General features: G+C 37.8%; 1 protein-coding gene across 1 annotated transcript in view; it reads left to right on the top strand.

The window, feature by feature from the left end:
* USH2A (usherin) overlaps positions 1-16,945 on the top strand; it is a 767,091-nt gene that overhangs the window by 589,805 nt on the left and 160,341 nt on the right. Inside the window, exon 52 of the mRNA XM_042976063.1 lies at positions 12,372-12,595. Coding sequence (XP_042831997.1) covers positions 12,372-12,595 — 224 coding nt within the window. The remainder of the gene's footprint in view (positions 1-12,371; positions 12,596-16,945) is intronic.

Here is a 16,945-nt window from a genome sequence, read left to right as displayed (position 1 = left end):
TGTCTAATACATTTAAGTATATATTCTACAACAAATGAAAATGTAATCTCACCTTTTTTTATGTTCGTGGATGCATTTCATGAAAATGGATCAAAGCTCTTTCCTGTTGAGAAGTGTCATATCCACCATAAACAAAAACAAACACAAAAACACACGTGAATGCATGCACTGGTTCTGGATCAAGAGAATATTTCCTAGCAATGCTAACAGTATACAAAATTATTATTGATGATATGTCAGTTCTTTTGCTCCCTTATTCTTTGGTAGCTATGAAATTAACACTAATTTTAATAGCAATCATTATCACTGATTGAGTGCTTACTATCAACCAGGTACTATGCCCAATGTTTTATGCATTACTAACTCAATCCTTTTTTTTTTTTCAATTAATCTTTATAACAATCTTACTAGATAGGTTCTATTATTGTCTACATTTTAAAAATGAGGAAGCTGAGGCACAGAAATTAGTCACTTGTTCAAGATTCCATAATGAATTTTTGGGTGCCTGAAAGTTATATAATTTGGGGGGTCCTCTTTAAGGAAAGAAAATAAAATGATGAACACATGATTAAAATATAAAAATAATATTTATTTAGAAGGGGAAAATAAATTATGAAAATTACAAATTTAAAAAATAAAATCTAGCAAATGCCACTAACATAAAAACAGCATGTTTGGATTATATAACTTCTCACATCCCTCTTTTTTCCCCCTGACATGTTTAACTTATACCCTTGATCACCTCTTCATGGGACAATGACTTTGTGCCATTTATCAATGAGAAGCATAGAAAGATAATTCATTCTTTCCTAATCAAAATACGTTTTAATTATTGAAATTTAGAAAAGTGGTTTTAAGCTTTAAAGTTTATTATTATAATATTATGTAAGTTCTTAGATTATTGTCAAATTTAGAGAAACATTTACCAAGGATCTCTCTAAGATTTAAGGGCATTTTAAGTTTTCTTATCTTATTTTATTTATTTTTTATTTATTTATTTTATTTTTTAAAGATTATTTATTTATGTTGAGAAAAGAGAGACAGCATGTGAGCAGGGGAGGGGTAGAGAGAGAGGAAGAGAGAGAATCCCAAACACGCTCCACTGACAGTGACCCAATGCGGGGGGCTTGATCTCATGAATCTGTGAGATCATGACCTGAGCTGAAATCAAGAGTTGGATACTTAATTGACTGAGCCACCCAAGTGCCCTGAGTTTTCTTATTTTAAAGTAATTTGCAATGACATGTGTTAAATATTTGTTGAATTGACAACATCATACCAGTTTTTCATGGCTATCATTTTATGACTGAATTTGAGCTATAACTATTTTACCTATGCATCAGCCGAAGTATAATTTTTTTCAATGTATTTATGAGTTACCTCTCTTCACAATTTGTAATAATTTATACTTCAATCTAAGATCCATCAGCTTCTTTTAATAGTTTACTACTTTTGTTATAATCTAAAATTTATTTTGTTTTAATTCTCTTGATGTCACAATATTTCAGTTGATTCTATTGGTCAGTTTTACAGCTTTTGTTTCATATGCCATTAATTTTTCTGTCTGATCTTTCTCTTTCTTTAAAGCTTCCCCTTATATGCATCCAAATTAGGAGTCTGTAATTTCTCACATTTCTTATCTTTCCAAATTGAAGTTAAAATGGCATATTCAAGGCCTAATGACTTTTTTTTAGAGTTGACAAAAATCATAAACATAGCTACTGAACCCAAACGAAATATTGCCCCAACTTAACTTCCCCTTACTTAGATTTCAAAAATGTACACGGTCACTCTCCTATTTTATTTTTATTTTTTTTTATAAATTTTTTTTAACGTTTATTTATTTTTGAGACAGAGAGAGACAGAGCATGAACAGGGGAGGGGCAGAGAGAGAGCGAGACACAGAATCGGAAGCAGGCTCCAGGCTCTGAGCCATCAGCCTAGAGCCTGACGCGGGGTTCGAACTCACGGACCGCGAGATCGTGACCTGAGCCAAAGTCGGATGCTCAACCGACTGAGCCACCCAGGCGCCCCAGTCACTCTCCTATTTTAGTCAATACAAGGATACATAAGATACAAGGCAAGTTAAAGGAGAAGAGACAGAGGCCATGAAAAATTGTAGTTAAAGATTATACATTTGCTAATTTTATAAAAATATATAACCATGCTTTTCCTAGAAGGGGCTCTTGTCAGAAAACGGCCCTGAAGTTCAAGCTCATTAGCTTCAGGGTAAATCGGCCCATACAACTAGCAAGGGTTGAGAACTCCGGCCTTTCTCTGGGCATAATTTCAGGACACCATTAGATCTTGACGCAGATGAACTGTGAATTTCTTGTTTTTCTATAATTTATTCTTTAAAAAAAAACATCAAAAAGTTATCCACAATATCAGTAATAATTGTTGAAATTAGTATAGTGTTATTGTTATATACCATTGTATATATTGTACATATTTTTATACACATTTTCTTCCTTTTTTAAATTTTATTTAAATCCAAGTCAGTTAACATATAGTGTAACAATGGTTTCAGGAGCAGAATTTAGTGATTCATCACTCACATACAACACCCAGTGCACATCCCAACAAGTGCCCTCCTTAATGCCCATCATCAATTAGCCCATTCTCCCACCCAACACCCCTCCAACAACCCTGTTTGTTCTCTGAATTTAAGAGTCTCTTACTTCTGTGTAAAAGTTCTGAAGATAATTATTAAGAAGAACACTTGAAGAACAAAACTAATCAATCAAAAAATTTAAAAAGTATCAATCCTGGGGGTACCTGAATCTTGTATCTTAACAAGAATAATAGACTTCCAATATTTTCATAGCCCTTAAATAAATGAGAAATGCTAGATTAAATTATTCACAACTGAATTTCAGTACTCCCAGTATGGGAAAGATTGTTCTCCTTCTTTCAGACAAAAAATGCCTGATTTCTAGTCTTTTATTTTATCTTTGGACAACCATTAAGTGTGTTCCCAAGGCATTTACTATTCTATGCAGTTATAAATCACCCACCTGGATCCACACTATACCCGTGCTGTACATTCTTTTTTTTGTTGTTAATTTTTAGTGTTTATTCTGACAGAGAGAGTGCACACACACGAATTGGTGGGTGGGAGAGGGACAGAGAGAAAGGAAGAGAGAATCCCAAGCATGCTCTGTGCTGTCAGCATGCAGCCTGGTGTGGGGCTGAAACCCACAAACTGTTAGATCGTGACCTGAGCTGAAATCAAGAGTCGGATGCTTAGCTGACTGAGCCACCCAGGCACCCCTCTATGCATTCTCCAGTGAGACATATATGGAGGAAGACTTTAACATATACTCAGACTGTTTGATAGTACCGTGTCATTTTGTTGATCTCCATCAACTGTCCAGAAAATAGTGATGATGGATTGTTGCCCTACATACAACAGAATTGGACTTCAATTAGGACACTTCCATTGACCCCGGAAATTTAAGGATTACCTCCAACATACCGCACAGACACCTGTATCTGCACTATAAGGTAATAAGAAAGGTGACTTTGCCAGGTAAAACCAAGAAACAATAACAAAAACTAACTTTCTAAGATCTTTACAAATAAATGATGCATTAAATCATATGATACACAAGAGTTCAGTGTAGAAACATAATCCTTTCAGAAAATTTCCCCCTGAATCGTAACCTTAAGAAGTTAGCATTCGAAAGATAAGTAAAGTACACCCAAGGAATTCAGCCCACTCAGGTGTCTCCTAGACACTGATTATTGGCTAAAAGATGTACACAATGAACAGGAGACAAAATACAACAAAAAATAAACAACAGTCTGTGTTCACTATTTGCCAAACTGAATTCTGTGTACTTCATGATATACCCACACATTTATAACATGCTTAAAGCTCGCAACAACCCTATGAGGTAAGGACTATTATTATCTCCATTTAAATTTTTTTTAACATTTATTTTTTTGAGAGAGAGAGAAACCATGAGCAGGGAAGGGGTAGAGAGAAAGGGAGACAGAATCTGAAGCAGGCTCCAGGCTCCAAGCTGTCAGCACAGAGTCTGACGCAGGGCTCAAACTCACAAACAGCAGGATTATGACCTAAGCCAAGGTTGGATGCTTAACCAACTGAGCCACCCAGGCTCCCCTATTATCTCCATTTTAGATATGAGGAAACAGAAGTGCTTCTAACAAAAGTTAAAAACTGTCCCCCATACAAAAGAAATATAGAACATAATACTAAACTAATGCCATATGCTATAGAAAGATTATGTTTTAGGTCTTTTCAACTATATATATATATATATATATATATATATATATATATATATATATATTGGGTAAATAATTAGAATCAGGTTTGTTCAAATAATGATATACCTGAACCATGCCTATCAAAAGAAACCCCCCAAAAACAAAAAACAACAACAAACACTGTCCCCAAATCACATAGCTACCAAGTGGCTGTATTATTTCAGGTAGCATTAATTGCTGCTATAAACGAACCCCCAAATTTGCAAAGTCTCAAATATAATAGGGGTTATAGTTTTCTTATATAATAGTACTGGGATATGAACCTATCTGCAGGTTACCTCTCTTCCCTAGGTATTTTGGCCTTTCCACAGGTAGCTTCTAAGGTCACCTGGGGGTTATACCCATTCCTGCAACCAAAAGAGGAAAAGAACATGGAATAATGGGTGTGCGAATTTTTTATTCCCAGGTCTAGGAATAGCAAAATTTAAGTTAACATTTCACTAACTGGAACTCACTATCTGTTGACACCTACGTGCAAGGGGGTCTGGGAGATTTCCTCTGGAATCTCTTGCCTCTGTGGCTAAGAAGGGATTCCAGCAGCATCCAAAGGGCTACAGAGCCCATGCTCTTAACCTCTTTCTTTGATCATTATGATATTTGGAGAAGCACTGGACACCCTCCAACCCAAACTGTTTGTCAGGTCTAATGAGCAAGGTCAGTATCATAAACTACCAAATTGCAAACATTTTTTGGACGACTGGAAAAGAAAAGAGGCCTTATACACTCTGCCCTTTGAGTGCACACCTCATGTTTGCCAAAGTTAGAAGAAAGGGTAATACGAGGCACCTGGGTGGCTCAGTAGGTTAAGCATCCGACATCAGCTCCAGTTATGATCTCTCGGTCCATGGGTTCGAGCCCCGCTTTGGGCTCTGTGCTGATAGCTCGGAGACTGGAGCCTGCTTCAGATTCTGTCTCCTTCTCTGTCTCTCTGCCCCTCCCCCGCTCATGCTCTGTGTCTCTCTCTCAAAAATTAACATTAAAAAATTAAAAAGAAAAAAGAATAAGAAAGGGTAGTATGTATGAGTGCTAGGCCCTGAGACAGTCACTCTTAAAGAATGACGTGGGGGTGCCTGGGTGGCTCAGTCTGTTAAGCATCCGACTTCAGCTCAGGTCATGATCTGACAGTTTGCGAGTTCAAACCCCGTATCAGGCACTATGCTGACTGCTCAGAGCTTGGAGCCTGCCTGGGAAGCTGTGTCTCCCTCTCTCTTCCCGTCCCCTGCTCTCACTCTGTCTCTCTCTGTCTCAAAAATAAATAAACATTAAAAATTAAAAAAAAAAAAAGAATGACATGGGTCTTCTATGGGTCTGACCCTTTGCAGAAACACCTTTGCAGGTGGTCTGTGAGATCAAAATGATCTTCATACTAATACTAACCTATTATATGTCTTTTTTTTTTTTTGCATTTATTTATTTTTGAGAGACAGAGAGAGACAGCATGAGCAAGGGAGGGACAGAGAGAGAGAGAGAGAGACAGACAGAAACAAAAGTAGGCTCCAGGCTCCAAGCTGTCAGCACAGAGCCCGACACGGGGCTCGAACTCGCGAACCGCGAGATCATGACCTGAGCCGAAGTCGGACGCTTGGCCGACTGAGTCACCCAGGCACCCCTTATATGCCTTTTTCAATTTCATTCTCTCCTGTGTGTACAGTGAACTTTTTCAGAGGTTGCATGTGTGATATCACAACAAACTGAATGCAGAAGCAGGTATGAGAATTTAGTTCCCTTTATTAAGCCAGCCATTAGAGAGGCTTGCAAAAATATAAAACAATACTATTCTTCTCAAATGTTACCTATTATTATTTTAAATTAATTAGTAAATACATATTTCAAAAGTTGTTGTTTTCGACTCCAGCCCAGTATTTATCAACAGATATAACCTGTATAAGCAAAAGCTATTTGGAGTCTTTAATTATTTGTAAAAGTGTAAAGAGATCTTGAGACCCAACTTTGCGAACCTCTGCCTTAAGGCATGGTAATCATGTGTACTAGAAAATCCTGGCAATGAGTTAGTTGTCCTGTGCTATGATCAACCAGCTGAGTATCTCCTCTTCTTTTGGTTGAGTAGTTAAAAATAGGCCCCTTAAAGACAGAACAAGGTGGGGCGCCTGGGTGGCCCAGTTTTTGAGCAGCTGACTCTTGATTTCAGCTCAGGTCATGATCTCACAGTTGGTGGGGTCAAGTCCCTCAGCGGGCTCCTTGCTGGCAGCTTGGAGCCTACTTGGGATTCTCCCTCGTCCCTCTCTTTGTCCTTCCCTGGCTCGCACAAGTCCAGACTCTCTCTCTCTCAAAAATAAATAAACTTAAAAAAAAAAAAAAAAAGACAGAACAAGGGTGCTAGGTTGGAAGGCAGGGTGCAAAAGTGTTGCTCGCCCACTCTGTAATGGGTCAGAGTTTTAAAATAACAGCAAAAATGTCTCCTTTTAGCATCTTTGTTTATTTGTTGTTTTTTTAAGTCAATTCCCATATTCCTTCATTCGATAAAAATGTATTGTGTAGTGTCTATGCTCAAGACATTATTCTCTGTGCTCTGCGAGTGTAAAATTGGCTAAGATTCCATTTTTATCCTTAAGGACTTATAATCTAATCAAGGAGGAAAGTAGCAATAAGGTTAAACACAGTCCATAAGAGATGGATGAACACAAGCATATTCTTAAGACTGAGAGTTCACTCCAGTCAAGGTGATGGAAAAAGCTAAGCCATTGGATTGGAACCTCAAACAATGAACAAGATGTTGAGATGTGTAGACAGAAGATGGACATTTCAGCTAAGGGGTGTAGCTTGAGCTAAAGTGTGAATATAGCACCGTGTGTAAGGAAGTAGAGAGGGATAAGTCTGAGTAGGCAAAAGGATCTGAATATTATTTAGTAATCAAGGAAGAGTCAACGTGATGATAAGAACTGTGATTTAAGGAGATATATTCGATTTGGGGGCAAAATGAATATGAGGGAAAAGGAAAGCTAAGTCAGAATACTATTGCCAAAAATAAAATGTAGTACAGGTAACTGTATTCTAGGAAACTGGTGCCTAATCTTTTGGGGTCAAACGCTCCCTGAGAAATCTTTACAAAGCCTCACTTCAAATACTGGTACATAAAACACACAGAGTAATTTGCCTGCAATTTCATACACCCTTGAAGTCCATCCGTGGGCCCAAATTTCAGAATCACTCCTTACTTCACTATGGTTTTCCATGCTAGTCAAATATTTCTTAAGCAAATTGTGACATTACTCAACTCCTGCAAATCAAGATTAGCTCAAGAGTTTCCCATGACATTGTGCAATTCTGCCCAGTCTGGTAATCATGGTGGACCAGAGGAATGACACTTTTAAAAAGGAAAAGCCTCTCTTTTTATTCTCTTGACCTTCCTGCAGGTTTCAGTTAAAATAGACACGTTCCACATGCCTTTTTCCTCTCTCTGCTGCCGCTCCCTCCTGTCGCCCCTAATGACTATGACCTCAGTGACCTTCCAGAATATCCATATGGCCCTTTCTCTCCTCAACCTAGCAACACCATACCTGCTACATGAGGGTTTGGATCTCACAATATTGTTCCTAAGCCTGGCCTCTCTCACTGCCTGGCATTGTGTGCCCGCCGTAAGACCAGGCTGGCTCGTAAAACATCTCTTTATGTACTTTATTACTTAAACTCTTTTATTTGCCTGCAGGAGCCCTTTAACAAAATCACATTGAATTGACTTTCTCACACCAAATCAAATCTCCCTGGTCCCAGTTCAGTTGTCTTTGTCAATATGTATTTTATAAATGGAGTGAATTAACAGATGCTGTTGGAACAGAAGTGCTGGGGTAGCGTTTATGTTTTTACTGCTCTCTCTGGGCAGATGAGTTGTGTAGGAGTGTTATACAGGTATCTCGGGATGAAAGTCATGCTCGTCATTTCGGTGGATATGTATTCTTAACCATTTTCTTTGGATGTATTTGAAACCTCTTTATTACTCTTTTTATTCTTAGTGTTTGCTTAAAGGGCTTTATCATTTATGCCATTAATCTTGGATTGGACTTGATCATATCTTTTAGTATTGAGAGATGAAAATGAAAGTCCCCCTATCATTCCAAGAGAACAGGATTTTCAGTTAGCCATGAGAAACTGCTCATGACATACCTTTGGAACATATTGCCTGATCTCTATTATAAATGTTGTCCATGCAGCCTTTGATAGGAGACTCTGAGTTGAAAGTGCTTTGGAAGAGAATCCTGGGTTTCCATGTCCTAGAGTAGGACTTCCGCAGAATGAATGACTGTGGCTATTTGTCTTGTAAGATGGGATTTAGAAAGTTTACAAAGAGGGCAACAGAGCACAGAAATCCATTATGTAAGAGTGGTATCAGAGAATGTTTTCCAGGAAGATTTCCATGTGCCATAATGAATTTTTAATGTAGAGGGGCACCTGGGTGGCTCAGTCGGTTGAGCGTCCGACTTCGGCTCAGGTCATGATCTCACGGCTTGTGAGTTCGAGCCCTGTGTCAGGCTCTGTGCTGACAGCTCGGAGCCTGGAACCTGCTTCGGATTCTGTGTCTCCCTCTTTCTCTGCCCCTAACTCACTCGCATTCTATCTGTCTCTCTCAAAAATAAATAAACATTAAAAAAAAATTTGAAAGTGTAATATAAAAGACTTTAAAACATAGCAATTTGGGGAAATTTTTGCTCTACCCTTTATTTCTGTTTTGTGGTGGCAGCCATAGAGCCATCTACTGGTGGAGACAAGCACGCACGTCTTTTCTCTCATATCCTGCCACCATTTTGTAAGTTTGTCCTAACAATGACTAATCACAAAACTTTTTTTTTTTCCAGTCTGGTGGGCTTAATATATAACCCCTTGGTTTAAAATGTGGTCCCCATGATCAGTCCCAGAGTTGTACCTGAATCTGTCACATTCCAGACTTTGATTTTACTACTGTACTATTTTGATCTCAAAAGCATGATTCATAACTCTTACTCTTTTTTTATTTTAGAAAAATGAAGCACCTGTTTTAGAGAATTAACAATTTAGAGATTCCTCAGGACCATATGTTTATAAATGCTTTCCTTTTCGGTCCTGGCCATTAAATTAATGTTAGTAACCTATTGAAACCACTCATAACATTGTGAGTAAACAACTCTTTCCTTCACTGTTTTCTCAGTTGTATCCAATGAAATGGGAGCTTCCCATTGGATATATATGCTGCTCGGGAAGATGAAATATGCAGTTTGATATTAAAAATAAATATCTAATAGCTCTATGTCTATTGTACCACTTTAGTAACATCTGTCCACAGAGAATCTTCACCTGTGTACAAATGTAATGAACAGCCTCTGGAAGAATAGATCGATCCATCAATAATACACGACCTGTTTTGTTTTCCTTTTGGCACATTTAAAATTGTGCATTCTATGTGTCAAAGTTCAAAAGTCAAGTGCTGCATGTGATAAATTAAGCAGGGGTCAGAAGTTATTGCAATGCCGTTTCGGAAGATTGTCTGTCTCTGAATTTGCAGCTCATTCATGCTGAAGTGATGCACTATGGGAATTACTACCAAACTCCGCTCCACAACATCTGCTCTCCCTAAGTGAGTTAGTGCACGTCAGACATCTTTATGTCAGAATATTGCAGTGATGGATGCAGTCTTCAGAAAATGCTGCATAAAAATCTGGTGTGCCGTTCTGGCCATTAAGTGAAATTACTATTTAAATTAATGGCACTGTCACAGTTTATCTGTGCAAAGAATGAACGCTGATTAGGGTATTAAGTAATTAGCAATTTATCACACTGGAACAAGGTTGATAATAATTAAAGAAGTAATGGTTTACCAAAGAAACTAGAAAGGGAGTCACTTCTTGTTATGAGAGTGGAATCTTGGCTGAAAATTTTAATTCAGTGAAACAAAGATGAAGCTCTTTGTGAAAGAAAGCAGCCTTTTTTTTTTCTTCTAGTGTAAAAACAGTTCATTATCAAAATTTTAGTTGACCTGTCAAAAGTCCCTCAGAGCGATCAGATGACTGATTAGAGTTTCGAATTAGGTCAATGTCTGCATTTTGATTTTATACTTAAAGCATGGTAAAACCATAAAGTAACTTGGGAGTAGAGGGGGAGAATGTATTCTGCTCCCTAAAGGGCCAGTTTTCAGATTTTGATTGCTCTTTAAAATAGAAACATGAATTATTTTAAGAAAACTGCTAGAGAAAAAAATGACGGTGAAAAAATCCAAGGTTCTATTTGAATGTCTGATCAGAAAGCAGCAGAAAAAAATGTCCGAACATTATAAAACTTGAAGGTGTAGATTTTTCTTTTTATTGTGTGTACTCACGTATGTGTATACACATGTCATTTTTACCTGTCATAACCAAGACTCAGATTACAGTGATAGCTCTGCTGGGTGTATTTATGCGAAAAAAAAACCTTTCCTTGGAAATGTTAAAACAACTAATATTATTAATAAAGTACTGAAGAAAACACTTTACTTTTATTTAAACCAATCATTTTGAACAGTTACCACATTTAGACATGGCATGTTAAGACTTGGTGGTGCTCAATGATGTACATTGATAAAAGTTTTAAAATATTAGGAGAGGGGTACCTGGGTGGCTCAGTTGGTTAAGCCTCCGACTCTTGGTTTCAGCTCAGGTGATAATCTCACGTTTACCGAGTTTGAGCCCCTCATCAGGCTCCGTGCTGACAGTGCGGAGTCTGTTTGGGATCCTCTCCCTCTCTCTCGCTGCCCCTCCCCCCACTGGCTCTCTCTTTCTCTCTCTCAAAAATAAATAAATAGATTTAAAACAATGATAAATAAATAAAATATTAGGAGATATTTTTTTTGAAGTGGAAAGATCAGTGAGAAAGTTCTTTGGAGTCACGTGTGGCTAAACATCGTTCTTAAGATGTGTACCAAGCCAGTGTCTACTTTCAATGATTTTTTTCTTTTTTAAATAAAAAGCACTTAAAACTCACTGGTCTATTATTAGGAGTGTCTTTCATAATGTAGGTGTTTGTACAGGACCAGATTAAACAATCAGGACCCCAGGGCACTTTGAAGTTGAGGTTCTTTATGTTATCAGTCAGGACTAATAATAAATAAACAAAATTCTAATTAAAATAAATCATTCATCACACTGCGCTGCTTTATAACTGGATATAAATTCTAATATAATAGCCCTGTGACCTGGAGTGTAGGCACCTTAATTTCTGGCTTAATCTGACTCTAGAGTATTGTTTATTTATTCAGGATTTTATGTCTAAATTTCTGCTGTATCTCTTCTATGGCAAGATCTAAATGATGTGAACACAGGCAGTCAAACTGAATTTGGTGGGAGAAAGTCTATTTGGTGTGAAAGGCACACGTGTCTTTCATCAACAAGTGACAACCAATGACCCCTCCTTGCGAGGTCTTTCTGCCACCGACCCCAATCTCTTATCCATGTCCAGTGATGGGTCTAGAACTCAGTGCTGCTCAAAAACTAGTGGCCAAATTGCTCACCTGATCAGTGAGCAAGCGCAACTCGTTTTGAACAAATCTATCTTATGATGAACGAGTGATTTACTGGATGCCCAAGAAGCAGACGTGTCCCCTAGACAAAGCCAGGCAAAAACTTCCCAGACTCTTCCCACAGCGCCTCCAGTACTTGGATGGTGCTACCTCTTTACTCTGTCTAGCCTCTTATCCCAGAGCGTTTCGCTGACCTTTTCTCCCTGGTGAATTTCTAGAGCTTTCCTCTGACTCCCCGTAGTTTAACTAGCCCTTTTTCTGCAACACGATGTTATCATCACGAAATGAGCCGGTAATTCTCATGACGGAAATCGGGATTCTTTTTTTTCCTATGGAGCTTGGGAGAAGTTCGGCCCCGCTGAATGATTTTGGAACACTTGTTCTTGTGTGTTCTTTACCTAATTAGCGTCTAGTGCTCTTGGTAAGAAGGACCCCTCACTGCACATTTAAATCACCTTGGTAAGGAAGTGCTACCTTGTATTGTGCCATTGCAGCAACTGCCTGAGTCTGACGTTTTTATACCAAACTTTATAGCGGTCTCAGTGTTCTTCCTTTTTTGTATTTCATATTCATATATAACATTTTATTGTTGCAGGGATGTTCTGTTGTGGGCAGGATTATGTGAATATGTCAGATACCATATGCTGCTCAGCTTCCAGTGGAGAGTCTAAAGCACATGTTAAAAAGAATGACCTGGTGCCAGTAAAATGCTGTGAGACTGAACTTATTCCAAAGAGCCAGAAATGCTGTAATGGAGTTGGATATAATCCTTTGAAATATGTTTGCTCTGACAAGATTTCAACTGGAATGATGATGAAGGTAATTGATAGAAAACCTCTCAGAGGTGCTGATTTGACAATGGAAAGAGAAATACATTGTTCATAACTATTTTTCTAAAATAGGAATATAAAAACTCCTGTGTGCATTATTCATTTTCACATTACATCCATATTAATACCAAATGAGTTCACTGTGATTGATGTTATTGCAATGAATTCTAAAGGAATTAATAATGATTAGCTGTTCTCAGGAAGCTTTACCCAGCACTTCAGATTAGTGCAGGACTGAAAGCCTGTGTGCCAAAAGAGCCAGAATATGTCGTCTGGGACCTATGCGGTGCCATTTTATGCCCGTGGGTGCTGGGATGGAAAGGGAGAGAAATTCTGGCTTCTTCCCTCTGGGTCCCCAACCCAAATCCAACACTTTCCTTTGACAGAGACCTTAGATCCAGCAAATTCACTTGTGCTTATATCCTATTCCTTGAGACAGTTGAAGATTAACAAATGCCTGCCACTCTAAAAGTGGATAGACCTATGAGTGTATCATTTGTTTGTATGTTGACATGCTTCATGGACAGGCATGTCACGTTTTGTTAAAATTAAATTTGACAGGACTCCAGAAACCTAACATTTTAAGAGAAGGATTATGGGACATTAAAAACCAAACATGCTACTAAGTCCTATAGTCATTTTGCCTTAGGAGATGCCTGCAAATAGGTGTTTGGGTCATTCATGCCAACTGACGCAACTATACAAACATTGTGTGGACACCATAGACTTTAAGATGTAAACTAACCTTTGAAATTGTTAGGGTTCCAGCAAGCACTTTGCAACAATTAATATTAAGATAATTCATAAAGTTGTTAAAAAGAATAAGTACTTCATGAAGTGAAGAATCGTATGAAATACCCATCAAAAATAGTTTTTCATCTACAAAATTGTTTTAGAAATTGGTATGACCATACGCAACTTGAAAGAAATCTATCCAACAGTATGCTCCCAAAGTTTGCATTTATTCCAATGTTTTCAGAAATTTGGACTGGGAAATTTTTCTGAAACACACAGTCTTAAAACTGGTGATGTTGCAGGAACATGTCTTTAAAATGACTAGTTAAGAAGAATCTGTGTAGAAAAGTCTCCTCAAAAGGGCACTCAGATTTGAAAAATTAAGACAGAAACCCCGTTAGTTTCAGAAATGGCACTATTGCTCACAACTATTTGTTTCGTTATTATCCGCTCACATTTGTTTCCCAGGAATCTCATTTTGGCTTCAGGAAGATATAGTTTCCATTACTCAAGGACAATGTTCAGGATATATACATGATCTTTTAAATTGACTTAAATTGGCTTTATGAAAGCCAGTTAACAGCCATATTGACAATTCACATTAAATTATTATAATTAAGACATTATTTCTGAATGCTGAATCAAGGAGTGTGTTACAGTAAAGTTCAACGTATGGGTTGCACTTTGTTTCGCGAATATCTCTTTCATGGAGATTTCTATCTCCTGCTCCATTCAGGACTGGACCACCGTGACATTTCTCCCCAGAGAGTCTTCCCTAAGTGTTGGTTTGGGGGTTTCTTTTACTTCTCTCCTGTGTCAGTGTCCCAGTGTTCTCAATCGAAGAGTCCCCCTTTCTTGCCTTTTTGCCTTCTTTTGGAGAAAGATCACTCTGGGTATCGGTGCGTGAAAGGTAAAGTTTTTGAGAGCTTGATGTCTGAAATTACCATTTTTCTACCCTCCCTCTAGATTGATAACTTGGCTAGGTACACAATTCCAGGTTAAAAATTATTTCTACTCGGATTTTAAAGTAATTTCTGCACTTTTAAACTTTCATTGCTATTGTGATTCCTGTTTCTTCCTAGGTACCCAGGTTGTTTTTCCTATGAAAGTTTTTAGGACATTCTCTTTATTCCGTCTAATATTTCATGATAATGTGCCTCCATGTGGATATCATCATCATCATCATCATCATCATCATCATCATTATTCATGGTGATGTACTTTTTGTGGACTTTTTCAGTGTGAAGTCTCATGACCCTCAGTTCTGAGGAATGTTATTTTATTATTTCTTTGATAATTTGCCCCCTTTTTATATCTGTTTTTACAGACTAGTTTGGTGTTAGACTTCCTAAGCCAATCTTTCCATCTTTCCATCTTTTCTTCTTGTTTCTTGTTTACTGATTAGTTAACACTTCATCTTTTTCAACATGATCGGATATTGCCTTAACGTCCTCTTCCACCCTCTCTATTGATTGATTGATTTTTTAGCTGTCATCTTTTTTTTAATAGCTTTTAAGGGTTCTTTCTTGTTTGCTGACAGTTATGTACTCATGGCATCCTACTCTTGTTCCATTCATGGGGTGTCTTTTTTATCTATTCTGGAAATACTAATTCCATTGTTGTTGCTTTTTTTTATTGTTCACCTTGTTCCTTGAATTTTCTCATTTGTTTGTTTGGTTCTATTTTAGTTTTCTTCTTTCCCTTCCTTTATTTCTCCTCCCTTTGAATTTTTTTTTTTTTTTTTTTTCATATTCTATTCCTAGTCTATTCCTAGTCTATTCTTTCCATTGGAGGCTGAATGGAAAGCTCACTGTGCACAGGCATATATTAGTGGAGAGCACACAGTAGGGGAATTGAGTGGCAGGATGGCTTTTTGTCAGAGAGTCATATTAACAAGAATCTTAGCAAGTACATTTAATTGACTATCCTTAATAATCCATCCTAGATCGTGATAAGATATATGTCTGGCTGACAGCACATAGGGAATCGGTAGGAAAGGAGGCTGGGATTCACACTGTGCAACATGCAGACTTTTATTTGGCTTGCCCTCTTTGGCTCCTACCTTATACCTTCCAATGAAGTCTCTCTGTTCCTTTTAATTTCACCAAATCTCTTCTAAGCTTATGCCATTTTATAACACTTTACCAAGTGCAGCAGAAACAGCACACACCTACTGAGGATGTTCTAGATCGTGACCTCTTCCCCCAGGGCTGGAGTGCAGTAGCCCTGGCTTACTCTGACAGTTGTCCCAGGTCGTAATTTTATCAAATATGTAGCCATGGCATAACCGAGCTCCCCAGATTTCCAAACCCCAGTATGTGTTTATTTGCCACTGCCTATCTAAGCATTAAAGCAACGCCATGTGGTTTAGGGTTTTGTTGTTGCTGTCAAGACGATATCTAACTTCAAAATTCTAATTTATGTTTTAGCTACGACACATAAGACCATGCCAAAATCAAAACAGTGTACTCACGTATGGGATGGGTCAATAGAATAAATTTTAAAACAGTTCTTTCAAATTACAACCCAGTGTGAGTCAGACAGCTCTCCTCCAAGGAGTGTCTCGGGATCTACGTCTTCGCACACAACCCTCAAATCACAATGGAAAAGGGAAGAAAGAGGATGATTACGCATGTATGGATCTCAGAAAGGATACAACATACATATTTTCTATATTGTCATCACAGGGGCATTTCTAGTCACGTGGCTTTTCTTACTGAACTGGACTTACAAATATGGTATTCCCAGGGAGAAAACACAAAATGGACATCACTGAGCACACAGTATTGTCTCTGCATGTATTCATTCCCTTTCTGCTTCCTTGGACTTTCTGTGTTCCTTTACTTCCATCCGGTTGGGCTTTCAGAGGAAATGGAGATAAATGCAGGTGTTCAAGTCACTATATTCAAATAGAAATCCTACGATATTTTTCTGAAGCAGCTTTATTTTGACAACATTTGGGAGAATAATTTAACTTATATGAGGTAAGAGAGATGGAATGTGGATACATTTTGATAACCAAAGTTATTTTAAGTACATTATACTACCTATATAAAAGAAAGAGGAAGGGAAGCTTTGCATTATAAAAATACTGCCTTATTTATATCTCCTATAATCTGGGATCATGAAGTATTTCGCTTTGTGACATTAGAACACATTAGCACTCACCAATAACAAAGTCCAGGGATTCATCAGAAAAAAAAGGTTTACAGATGTAAATAATAATAACTATAATGAGAGCTTATGAAATATTTAGGTTTCTAAAAGTTGGACAAGGAATGTTTCTTAGCGGTCCAACTTGCCCCACAGCACAAAAGTGCAGACTCTCAAATATCACATTCTTTATTTTCTCCAAAGCTCCATCAGGAGAGTGAGAAGTAACAATAATAAAATTATGACCCCTGCTATTATTTACAGAGTATCTACTAAGTGTAAGGCATTTACAGGTATTGTCTCATTTGACTCCCATAACCAACCTGTATGGTAAATGCAATTTCCATTTTCTCATCACCGAAGAAGCTGAGGCTTTGAGAATATAAGTGACGTCCTCAAGGTCACAGAAGCAAGAAGTTGCAAAACTGGATTCTGAATCCACATCTGTGTC

Source organism: Panthera tigris, chromosome F3 (assembly GCF_018350195.1).
Source record: "Panthera tigris isolate Pti1 chromosome F3, P.tigris_Pti1_mat1.1, whole genome shotgun sequence".
Lineage (NCBI taxonomy): Eukaryota > Metazoa > Chordata > Mammalia > Carnivora > Felidae > Panthera > Panthera tigris.
This window is presented reverse-complemented; position numbering and strand designations above follow the sequence as displayed.